We start from the raw sequence: 12672 nt of genomic DNA, 5'->3' as shown, positions 1-12672 counted from the left end.
ATATTTTCTGCAGCCAATGTTTTAATGCTCCCCCTGACACACACACTCAGCTTAGGAGGGCTGAACAGTGATTTGCTTTGTAATTTTCCCATAGAATCTTAGACGGGTTAAATGTGGGGTTCACGGAGGGTCAAGGATGAAATACTAGTGCAAACTAAACCCCGCTGGTGCTAGAATACTGGTGACCGCCGGCGAAAAAGCATCTTGCCTTAAAAATCGAAAAACAAACAAACAAACAAAAAAGTCCTATCTTCAAAATATCAATAACAAGCACCGTTCCTTTCTTGTCAGAACTCTCCGGACGACCGCCGAGCTGGAGCAGCTGCCAAGACGCGACCAGAGGCTGCGAGAGTCCCGCCCCCGCCCGACCTCCACAGCAACTCTGGAGCCCTGCGTGGCTCCTCTAAGCCTGCCAACGCAAGGGCTGTGGCCGTCCGCCGCACCCTGCCGGCTTCTCCCGATTGCCATCCTTCCCGGTCTGTCTGCGAAGTCCCGGGCGCGCCCCGCCCCGCCCCGCCCAGTCCAGCCCTGCAGAGGCGCCGGCGTGCGCGCGCGCGCTCGCGCGCTCGGGGCCGGGCCGGTTCCCCTTCCGAGCGTCCGCGCCCCGCATGCGCAGTCCGCGCCGGCGGTCTCCGTTTGTTTTAAACAGGAAGGCGGACATATTAGTCCCTCACGGCCCCCCTCGCCCCACCCCCCAGGCATTCGCTGCTGCCACTTGCCCTTTCCTCAGCCCGGCCACAGCGCCTCCCAGAAGCTACCCCTTCTGCAGCCGCCCGGACCCGACTCTCGTCTTCCTCATCGTCCACTCTCCAGCCTTTCCAAGTCTCCATCGGGCACCGACCTCGCCCTGCCCCGCCGGACACCGCGGCAGACGCCCCAGCAGCGACGGGACAAAATGGGAAAGTGAGGCTATCCCGCCAGGACCAGTTCTCGGCCGACACGGATCGGTGCGTCTGATCGGGCCAAGTGGAGCCGGGGATGCGGGGCTAGACTGCCTACAGCACTTCAGAGCGGAGCGGGCCGGGCCCGTGGCCCAAGCGGCGGCGGTAGCAGCTGGCACAGCTCCGCACCCGCCCTTCGCTTTCGCCTTTCCTCTTTTTCCTCCCCTGCTGCCCCGAGGAGTCTCCACCCTGCTTCTCTTTCTCTCCCCCCTCCTGCCCATCTCGGGACGGGGAACCCTCCATGGAGAAAGCGGCTCGGGCCCGCTAGGCTGAAGCACCTCGCGGGAGCTCTGAGGCTGGTGGCGACGGCACTGTCGGCTGTCGTGAGGGGCAGCCGGGTGGGATGCGACTTTGGGCGTCCGAGCGGCTGTGGGTCGCACTTGCCCCGGGCCCGGGGTCTGGAGAGCGGAGATCCCCTCAGTGAGGGGAAGGAGGAGGGGGAACCGGGCGCACCTGGTGACCCTGAGGTTCCGGCTCCTCCGCCCCGCGGCCGCGAACCCACCAACGGAGGAAGTTGGTTGAAATTGCTTTCCGCTGCTGGTGCTGGTACTAGAGTATTGTCACAGTAGCAGCAACATGTCGACTGGGGACAGTTTTGAGACTCGGTTTGAAAAAATCGACAACCTGCTGCGGGATCCCAAATCGGAAGTGAATTCTGATTGTTTGCTGGTGAGTAGCACTGTTCTCTTTTGCTTGTGTGGAATTGTGTTTGCCTTCCTCTTGCGTTCAGTCTAGTTATCTGCAAAATGAAGTTGCAGCTGTACATAATCTTGGAAAACACAAAATCTGGTGTGTGTTTTTCCCGAAGAATCTTGGAATACCGCTACAATCTCATGCCATGGCCCTGTTTATCATTGGACTGACTGTACTGACTACTCTCTGAACTTTTAGCTCTTACTCAGTTCATTACACAAAAGATACTTATAAACCTCTAGTGCAGGCATCATATAAAAAGTTACACGTCATAGTTATTACTACGTATATAGCTAGTTGAATGCGTTCTTAGTAATAATAGTCTTTCTGATCAGTTTGACAGTATTGGAAAGACTACTTTTCATTTAGGATTTAGCTCCTCAATTTGTTTTTAGACGTGGAAGTGACATTGGAGAATCGATATCGAGAAAGTAATTTTTGAATCAACATGTCATAGGTGACTTGAGTTTGAAGGAACTTTTTGCTGGACTGTTAATTGTAAAAATCCAAGGAAACTGATGATAGGACATCACAATATTAATGTCTTTTACAATATTGTTGATTACAAAAGTACCGAACAGATATTTTATCTTAACTCCTATTTTTAGTGGTGGTGTGTTCAACAATGTCACTTTTAAAACATTCTAAAGATTTTATGATATGAAAGACCCAAATCCTATTTTAAAAATCTTTCAGTATAGACAGCTAAGTAACTGGAATGTTGTTGTTTTTTTTAAATTTTTTCTTTATTGATTCTAGAGAGAGGGGAAGGGAGAGGGGGAGAGAGATGGAAACATGGATTGGCCACCTCCTGCATGCATGCCCCTCACTGGGAATGGGGCCCACAACCTGGGCATGTGCCCTGACCAGGAATCTAACTGGCAACCTCTTGGTGCATGGGTGGACACTCAACCACTGAGCCATGCCAGGTGGGCAGTAATTGGAGTTTTTAAGTTTTGTCACTTTATTCTAATACTAATAGTTGCAAACTCTTTTGTAAGCGAGTTTCTCCTTTTGCTTTACTGAACAACTAAAACTTATATAATAATTCTAGTTTAGTCCAAACAAAACCATATAATCTCTAGAGTTGCAGGAATATTTATATAGATAGTAATTTACAGCCTCCTCAGAATTAATGTTAGATGTACACAATATTTGTTATTAAGATTAAATGAACAAAGTACTGTAATGCCATTCAGAGAAATAATACCATATAAAAGTTTCATCTTGAATCAGGAAAATCATATAGTTTTTTTTTTTTTCCTTTATTGATTTGAGTGAGAGAGAGAGAGCCCTGGCAGTTTTGCTCAGTGGTTAGAGTGTCAGCCTGCAGAGAGGCCCCGGGTTCGGTTCCCCCTAAGGGCCCGGACCTTGGTTGCATTTTGTCTCAGGCCCTGGATGGATGGGTCGTGTGGGTGGCAACCACTCCAAGTGTCCCTTTCACAGCGATGTTTCTCTCTCTCTCTCTCTTCCTCCCACTCTATCTGAACAAAAAATGGAAAAATATCCTTTGGTGAGGATTAAGAAAAACAAAATAAAAAGAGAGAGAGAGAGACAGAAACATCCATGAGAGAGAACATCCATTGGCCGCCTCCTGCATCCCCCCCCCCCCCACTGGGGATTTGGCCCACAACCTGGGCATGTACCCTGACGAGGAATCAAGTATCCTTGATTATGGAAATGACTCGTGAGTTTATGTTTGAAATGTCTTACCCACATTGTGGATGCTCCTCAGATTGAGAAGCAGAAAGGAGGGTTGATGCTTAATACAATTTAAAACATTTTATTGAATGGGAGAAGTGGGAGGAATTAGAACACATCTTTCTGGTAAGGATTTCTGTAACTTATAAGAAATCTAATTCTTTTTATTTACTTATTTTTAATGAAAGGAATCTTTTCTCTTAAAAATTTTTTTTCTTTATTGATCTTAGAGAGGAAGGGAGAGGATGAAAGAGTTAGAAACATCCGTGAGAGAGAAAACATCAATTGGCTGCCTCCCGCATGCCCCCCACTGGGGGTTTGGCCCACAACCTGGGCATGTGCCCTGACCAGGAATTGAACCGGTGACCTCTTGGTGCATGGGTTGACACTCAACCACTGAGCCAGACTAGCTGGGCTAATTCATCTTTTTATATATCCAATTTCTATGTAGTATGTTTGATTTTACTTTGCTTTTTGATCCCCTTATTCCATGAAGCACTGAGGGTATAGTACCTTTTTAAAAAATTTTTAGTTGTCTTCTACCCTCTTGCCATAGCTTCATTTGGTGGAAACCTCAAAGATTTATTGAAATGTGGAGGCTACAAGGATATGTAAATTTTGGATTCTTGCTTGAAACTCCAGTCTATATTTAGGAAAACAAGACCTAATCTCACATACATATGTAGAAACATAGCAAAACACTTCACAGATTGAGAAAATAAGTAATAAATTTCAAATAGTTGGTATAGGTAAAACATGTTCTTGAGTATTGAAAGGAAGCAATCACTGCGAGTTGAGAGAGCCAGGGTGTTTTATGATGAAGGATTTAAATGGGGTATTCATAGGGAGAGTGGAGGATAGCATGATGTAGATGGTGCAGACATGACTGGCTATGACATGTTTAGGTGAGCAGAAGATAAAGTGGGAAGGGTAGATTGGAGTTAGAGTGTGGAGGATTTGATTGTTAGGCTAAGGAGTTTAAATTTTCTGTAGTATGTTGTGGCTATTAAATATTTGTAAACAAGACTGTGCCAGGATGAATGAAGAAAATGAATCGGTAGTTGTGTGCAGGATGGGTTATGTGGAAAGAGACTGGAGATGGGATGAGATTGGGTAGCTTAAAAAAAATTATTATAGTCCAGAAATTATTAAGGCCCCAAACTGGGACATTAGAATGGGGAAGGAAGCATTGATGGAACTTGATTGGCAGGCCTGGGGAGGAGAAGAGGGAACCAGAGAGAGAGAGAGAAGCTAATTAGATGATCCTAAAAAAATTTGAGCCTGGATTATATTAGAGAGACTGGTGAAAACAGGAAGGTCAATTTTGGAGATAGCTTGGGAAGAATAGGCAACAGATAAATTCAGTTTTACACTTGTTCTTTTTGAGTTGAAACTGGGACAACCACGAAGAAATGACTTGTAGACTATTGGCAATTTGAAACTGAGCTCATAATTAAATATAACAATTTTGAAGTCATTTGTACAGAAGTGCAAGTTGAAACTGATGTAAATTGAACAAAACGAAGAGTCAAGAAGGTAGGCAATCAAGGCTTTCCAGAATTAGGATAGCCAGGAATCTTGGAGCCCAAGATTTCTAAAAGGACCTTTTGAAAAAGAAGATAGTCAACAGACAGATTCCACCCCCCCCCCCCCTTGTAATCTTAAATCTTGGCCCTTTTTTTTGTTTAGTTCCATAACTGTTTATTGATAACTGTGGTCATTTTATTATATTAATCTGAACTTGTAAAGATTAAAGTTTTCTTTGGAGACAAAAATCCTGTTTCCAGTTTTGTAGTGTCTAGCATGAATTTTCTTTGTGTGATATTTTATATTTATCATTAAGTATCATCCATTCATTCTACCATTGAGAATGACCTATCAGGTAACTTCATCTTTTTCTATGAGTTTGTTCTTACTCTTCCCTCTCTGGACTTTGGATATCTCATTTATTTATTTATTTATATCTTTTAAATTAATTGCCTTTCTTTATTATTTTGGCCTTTGTTGATTTATTTAACTGATACTTATTATGTATTATGTGCCATGTGAAGCACTCAAGTTCAAAGTGTTTTTTTGTGGGTTTTTTGTAATCTCAAATTATGTTTATTCTCCACTTCCCTGACTAGATCTACTCTTCAGAAGTGAAAGTTCCTAAACCTTTTAGTATTAGAAGACTTTGCTGGCAAATATCTTTTAAACGCCCTTACCCACCAAATAGCTTTTTTTGCTGAGGTACTAATAATGAGTATTAGTACTTATAAAATAATGTAGCTGGAAAGTGGTTATCCAGCCTTTTTGTGAACACATGTAATTTATTCTAAGGACTAGACAAGTCTATTTTTCAAATTGCAAATAAAAATGCTAAAATATTTTGTCTATGCTAAGATTATATTATGGTAACTATTTACCAGTTTTTTAGATCATCCAGATTGCTCAACCTTGGTTTTTTTGTAAGTCAGATTTGTTCCCATTATCCTACTGATTCTATTACTTAATGGTTCATGTTATAGTTTATAGTGATTATCAAGAGCTGCTTTCCTTTTCCAACTTTTTTTTACCTTAGAGTTATTTTCATCTGGGGCTTGTTAATAATTTTTCAATAGTTTGAGTATGAACCTTTGAATGGGTAGAGTTTAATTAAGTCTAACTTTTCCAGAGGAAAAAATGCATATGATTTGTAAATTAAAAAGGAAGAACAAAGATAAGTGGGTGGATGGGGTAGATATATATTTGTCTTGAAGTTTAACATTTCTTGAAAATACAGCCATCTTGCCTTTAGCATGTTTAGCACAATCCTGCAGGATGCTAGTTAAGAGCATGACCATTTTTTTAGTTTTTGTTTATCTGGTGGAGGTGTGGGTAGAAAGGAGGGAAGGGAACCCAATATTACTTGAACAGTGCATACTGAGTTCTAACACTGCTGTTCCTTTTGTACATATTTGTTGCTACCATATTTTGTTAGTTTTTAAAAACATATTTGCTTTATTTTTTTATTGAGGGAGAAAGAGAGAAACATACATTGATTGGTTGTTTCACTTATTTATGCCTTCATTGGTTGATTCTTGTATGTGCCCTGACCAGGGATCAAACCTGCAACCTTAATGTATGGGGGCAACGCTCAAACCAACTGAGCCAGTTAGTTTTTTAGAATGTACAAAGCAAATCTAAGTATCAGGTGTTCGTTTTTGAGCTTTTCTTCCTTTAAATTCTCTTTTCCTGGACTTCTTGACCCAGTGTTTTCCATCTTTTCATTGTTGATTTCTTTTTCTCTTAGCTTCAGTCTTTTGCCCATAATATTTATCTTTCTCTTCACTCTCTTACAGAGTTTATCCATTCTTTCAGCTTCAACTACTATCATCTCTTGCCCATGATGTCTATATCTTTATTTTTCAGATTTTTTTTGGAGGGGGGAGTGGTTTAAATCCTAAATTTATTGGACTGCCTACATAACATCTTTGGTGTTATGTTATCATTCAGATTCCTCCATAAGCTTTCTCCCATGCACTTAACCTGTTTTGTCATCACTACCACTACTCTCCCCTGTCACTCAACTGGAATTTTTGTTTTGAACATTAACTTTGATAGTCCTAGGCCACACATCAGATTATTTCAACAGATCTTGGCTAGTATTCCAGATTCTAGATTACTGCTGTAGAAATCCCTCTGTACATCCTTCCAGTTGAATTGATTGCACTTAGGGTTAAAGTGCTGGTGATGAAATGAAAAGACCTGAAGTCATTAAATCTTTGGGCCTTAAAGCTATATGCCTGTCATTATTCATAATTTGTGAGTTAATGGGTGTTACCACTATCAGTTGCACATCTGGTTAGTTTGGACCAGACTGTTTTGATGTTAATATGTTGCAAGAATTAAAAAATATATATATATTTTTTATATTTTGATGACTTATTTTAACCCCTCAAAGCTCTTTTCATCTTGAGGAAAGTGGGGGATAATAGTACTAGATTGTTTTAAGGATTAAATAATATAGACAAAGAAATCACAGCATATGGCATTTAGTAAGCATCTGTTAATTGGTAACTAGTATTCCTGTTATATGCTAGTCATTATACTTAGTCTGGAAGTTGATATTTATTGTCTTCTCTAAGTGCAGAATAATTTATCTGGCACCTCAAGCCATGCCCATAAATTCATAATCCAGCTGTACTTTATTGAAAGTGTTTAAGCCAATTGTAACTGAAAGTGGAGACAGTTAGATGGGATTCAGTAGAATGGGGAGGGGCTTTTGGAGACTTTATTCATTTAGTCGTGATTTATAACATACTTTATGCCACAGATTTAGATTTATAAGAAGGACAGTTGGGAGCTGATTTGTTGAAATTTAGTTGTTATCTTGCTCTCTTTCTGTGTGTATCTTTTATACTTTCAGTATGTGTTCTGTAAATACACTCTCTTGCACTACAAGCACCCTGTGGGTGTAAATAGAAGTGGCTCAGAGTAACAGCTGAAGCATGAATTGGGCCATTCATTAATCTCTTGAGTCATAAATGTTTTTAATCCAGGAAGAGCCACATATAAAATTTTATAATGAACAAAGAGTAAATTCTTAGTTTTAGATTACATTTTACATAACTTTGCAGTTTAGTTTTATTTCATGATTATAAGTTTTGATACTGTGTATATATGGTGAAAACTAGAGATTATGATAAATGACAGAAAAACCCACATATTAGGAAATACTGTATATTGAGTTCCAGTGCTGAAGATAATCCAGTAGCTCCACTTCCCCATTCCCATTCCCACTAAAAAAAGAGGTACATTCATTTAGTTAAAGTCCAGAGAGTAGCTGATGGATACCGCACACATGTATGTACAAGAAGATGAGCGGATAGTACTGTATTTCACAATTGAAAATATTTATTTTTAAAAACATGCTATTAGCATGATATAGTAAAAAGAGCACTGGACTAGAAATTAAGAGCATTGGCATATCCTTGTTTTGCTATTAACTATCTGTAATCAAGTAAATCTTTTTTCTTATTTGGGCTTCAGTTTCCCCATTTGTAAAATGAAGAGTTGGGCCATATAGTTGCTGATGTCCATTGTGTCTCTAAAAATCCTGTGAGTCTTGATTTATTATACTTCCATAAGAACTTTTTTTTTTAATTATTTTTTTTATCCTTACCCGAGGATATTTTTGCATTTATCTTCAGACAGAGTGGAAGGGAGAGAGGGAGGAAGAGAGAGAGAGAAACATCAATGTGAGAGAGACACATTGAGTGGTTGCCACTCACACGACCCCAACCAGGGCCGGGGACCAACTGCAACTGAGGTACGCGCCCTTAGCGGGAACTGAACCTGGAACTCTCTGGTCTGCAGGCTGATGCTCTAACCGCTGAGCAAAACTGGCCAGGGCTTAAATTATTTTATTATTTTTTTTATCCTCATCTGAGGACATTTTTGTATTTATATTCAGATAGAATGGGAAGGAGAGAGAGAGGAAGAGAGAGAGAGAGAAACATTGACGTGAGAGAGACACATCTACTGGTCGTCACCCACACAACCCTACCGGAGTCGGGGACAAACTGCAACCAAGGTACATGCTCTTAGAGGAAACCGAACCCGGGACTCTCTGGTCTACGGGCCAACGCTCTAACTGCTGAGCCAAACCGGCCAGGTTCACAAAAACTTTAAAAGTTCTGCCCTGGCCGGTTTGGCTCAGCGGTTAGAGCGTCCGCCCAAGGACCAATGAGTCATGGGTTTGATTCCAGTCAAGACCATGTATCTCGGTTGCGGTTCCTCCCTGGCCCTGGACCAGGTAATGCGGGAGGCAACGAGTCGATGTGTCTCACTGACATTGATGTTTCTCTCTCTCTCCCTCCCTCCCACTTTATCTGGAGATACATAGAAAAATATCCTCAGGTGAAGATTTAAAAAAAACAAAATCTTTAAAAGTTCTGTTATTGATTTAGTATTTAAGATAAAATAAAAAAGTTAAATGGTGTTGGGGTAGAAATATAAGGATAAGAATCATCTTTTTAAGTGCTGTTTTTGGAACTATTTCTATATAGCCTTGGGAGGTCATCCTAAACTAATTTTAATTGTTATATTTGGCACTTACTCTTTTTTGCATTTGTGACTTGTGTTTATAACTCTAGGGGTTTGTACTTATTGAACAGAGAAAGTAGTGATTGGATTACTCATTAATGTATCCTTTAAAATATATACATGTATTTTACTTCTCCTTGTGTGGGATTGTGAAATATTAGAGTACATTTTCAGTATAGTTTCTAAACAACTAGTAGGAAGTTTAGATAGATGTTCAGATTAATGTCCGAAGTTTGATGTCTCAGAGAGGGGAGAGGCTAACTTATACTTAGGTCATATTTTAAGAGGTAGACTAACCTTTGCTCCCTCTTTATTCCTATATTTATTTTTATTATTTTGTTGTTATTCCCATACTTTATTTACAGTCTTTTATTCCGTATTTCCTATATTGACTTTGGCAAGAAATTGAAATCTTATCTCAGGTTTTTTCCTGGAATTAATTATGAAATAGTAGACTCCAGTTAACTCTTTCTTTTTTCTCTTTGCTGTTATTCATTCATTTATTCATTCAGCAAAAGTTCATTTGATATGTACTGTGTGCTATGTACTCTGATGGGCACTAGGGACACCATGGTAAGTCAAAACAAACATGGGCTCTGCTTTCATGGAATTTAGACTCAGGAGAAAGATAATTATGAATAAATAAAGTGGAATGATGCTTGCAGAGGAGGTAAGAGATATGATCATGCCTTTTCTTTAAGTTTTGGGATATATTTAAAGACTTGTAAAGTAGTGTAAGTATATAATTTTCAGATATGAGTGTATCTGAGATTGTATTAGATTCACTTGAGGACTTTCTAAAAATGTAATCTAGGTCCATGCCCAGATAAACAAAATCAGAATTTTGAGAGATGAATCCTAGGATTTCTGCACGAGATGTGGATTTGGACACATGTCACTCAAGTTTGAAACTGTGGTTATAGTGAAAAGAACATGGATTTTTGTTTTGTTTGGTAATTTTATAAGTGAAAAATTTCACACAACACTGAAGTAGGGAAAATAACATAGTGAATCCCCATTACCCAGATTCTGCAGTTTTCAAAATTTTGTCATACTTGCTTCATCAATCACCATTTTCCTTGCCAAAATATTTAAAAGTCCCAGATATTGTCATTTTACCTTTACATATTTCAGTAAGCATCTTAAAAGAAAAAAAAAACATTTTCTTTTATTCATTTTACCTTTACATATTTCAGTAAGCATCTTTAAAAAAAAAGAACATTTTCTTTTATTACCACAATGGCCATCATTGTGTCTAACAAAATTAAAAGCTCCTGGTACCATTAATTCCCAATTTATACTCAAATTCCTCTGGTTATCTAAAACACTCATTTTTATGGTTGCTTTATTAGAATCTGGATCCAGACACAGTCCACATGTTACTTTTGTTTGTTAGGTCTTTTAAGTCGCTTTTTAATATATAGAGCAGTATTCTCCCTTGAATTCTTCTACCCACCCTCCATTGTTTTGTTGAGAAAACTAGGTCATTCATAGTGTACAATGTTCCACATTCTGGATTTTTCTTCTTGTTTCCTTGTGATATCATTTAACTTGCTCCATTATCTTCCATATTTCCTGTTAATTGGTACTTAGAACTAAAAGCTTGATTTAATTATTTCTAATTCTTAGTCCAGAGTGTTTCATAAATTGTATTTTCTTTTGCATCACATCGAGAGGTGCATAGTATCTGTCAGCCTTAGTGATGCTGAGGTTAATCAGTGTGTTCAGGTGGTAATAGTCAGTAATAACTTCCTTTGTAAAAATTCTTCATCCTTTCACCTAGTGGTTCCATCCATTTTATGATCTGTTGAAATAGTTGAATCAGAAGAGGGGGATATGGGGAAGGGAAGGGATAAAACCACCGAACTTAAATGCATGTATAGGTAACCATGGACATAGACAACAATGCTGGGTGGAGGCGGGATCGGGAGGAAGGTGGTCAATGGGGGGGAAAAGGAGAAACATATGTTACAAAAATAAATTAATACAAATAAATAAAAGAAAAAGTATATATATATATATATATATATGGTGTGTTTCAATTAATTTTTGTCATTCTTCCTAATGCTCAATTTTTCCTATCTTTGACTAAGGGGAGCATTTTTACATTGGCTCCCATCTCATTTGCGTATGTGATCTTAATAATGTTTGGCAGTGCTTCCTTGTTTTTTTGGTATAAGATGCTCAGGCTCATCTTGTACATTTCTTGCTCCAAACTTAGTAATCAGCCATTCCCTTCCACAATCTGGATGTTAGGAGTACTCGTTGCTATTAGGTTAAAATTGCTTCTTGTCCTTGTTAATGAATAGAGCTATGAAATTTATTTTGAAAAGAAGGAAAATGCTTTATATTGATAATTTCAATTTTTATCATCACTTTGACTTTGTATTTTTTCTCTTACATGAAAAATCTTAGTTCTAACAACACTAACATAATTACACATATGTTTGATTTCTAAGAATGTAGGTATGATATAGTGAAAAAAAACTGAACATGGGAGGGGAGATGTGTGAAGCCCTGAATTCTACTCTCTAATTGACTCTGTAAATTGTAATTGAAAAATCGTTTGCTTTGCACAGATAATATCCACTCTCTGAACCTTGATTTACTTTAGGAGTGAATACAATATTCACTAATTGAAGTGACAGACTCTTAGACGAAAAGCAGGCTAACAGCAGTTGGGGTAGGAGAGGGGGATTGAGCAGAAAAGAAAAAAGAGAAAAAACTCATGGATACAGACAACAGTGTGATGATTGTGGGGAGGGGAGTAGGGGGGTGGAGGGAGATGGAGGGGAGGGTGTAGGGGGACAAATGGTAATGGACAAATACTTTATTTGGTGTGGTGAACACAATACAGTGTACAGATGATGTGTTATAGAATTGTTTACCTGAAACCTGTATAATTTTGTTAAGCAGTATCACCCCAGTAAATTCAGTGAAAAGGGCCCTGGCCGGTTTGGCTCAGCGGTTAGAGTGTTGGCCTGCGGTCCAGAGAGACCCGGGTTCGGTTCCTGCTAAGGGCATGTACATCGGTTGCAGTTTGTCCCTGGCCCTGGTTGGGTCATGCGGGTGGCAGCCACTCGATGTGTCCCTTTCACATCGATGTTTCTCTCTCTCTCTTCCTCTCTCTCCCTCCTGCTCTGTCTGAATAAAAAATGGAAAAAGGTCCTCGGATGAAGATTAAAAAAATTCAGTGAAAAGGAAAAACCCAAAATTCACTAATTGAAACCATTTTCAAGTTAATTTCTTTAGATATGAGTTTATTTAA

General features: G+C 39.4%; 1 protein-coding gene across 2 annotated transcripts in view; it reads left to right on the top strand.

Annotated features, from left to right (window-relative positions):
- Nucleotides 1-576: 576 nt before the first annotated feature.
- Nucleotides 577-12672, top strand: part of ROCK1 (Rho associated coiled-coil containing protein kinase 1) — a 186881-nt gene continuing 174785 nt past the window's right edge. Inside the window, exon 1 of one of the 2 annotated variants that reach the window (XM_036245219.1) lies at nt 577-1610. In XM_036245219.1, the coding sequence (XP_036101112.1) occupies nt 1518-1610 (93 nt within the window). In that variant the 5' untranslated portion in view covers nt 577-1517. The remainder of the gene's footprint in view (nt 1611-12672) is intronic. The other variant, XM_036245220.1, reaches the window with a different exon arrangement.

The sequence above is a fragment of the Molossus molossus genome, unplaced genomic scaffold (assembly GCF_014108415.1).
Source record: "Molossus molossus isolate mMolMol1 unplaced genomic scaffold, mMolMol1.p scaffold_m16_p_6, whole genome shotgun sequence".
In the NCBI taxonomy this organism is placed as follows: domain Eukaryota; kingdom Metazoa; phylum Chordata; class Mammalia; order Chiroptera; family Molossidae; genus Molossus; species Molossus molossus.
Note: the sequence above shows the minus strand (reverse complement) of the source record. Positions and strands in the feature narration are given on the sequence as shown.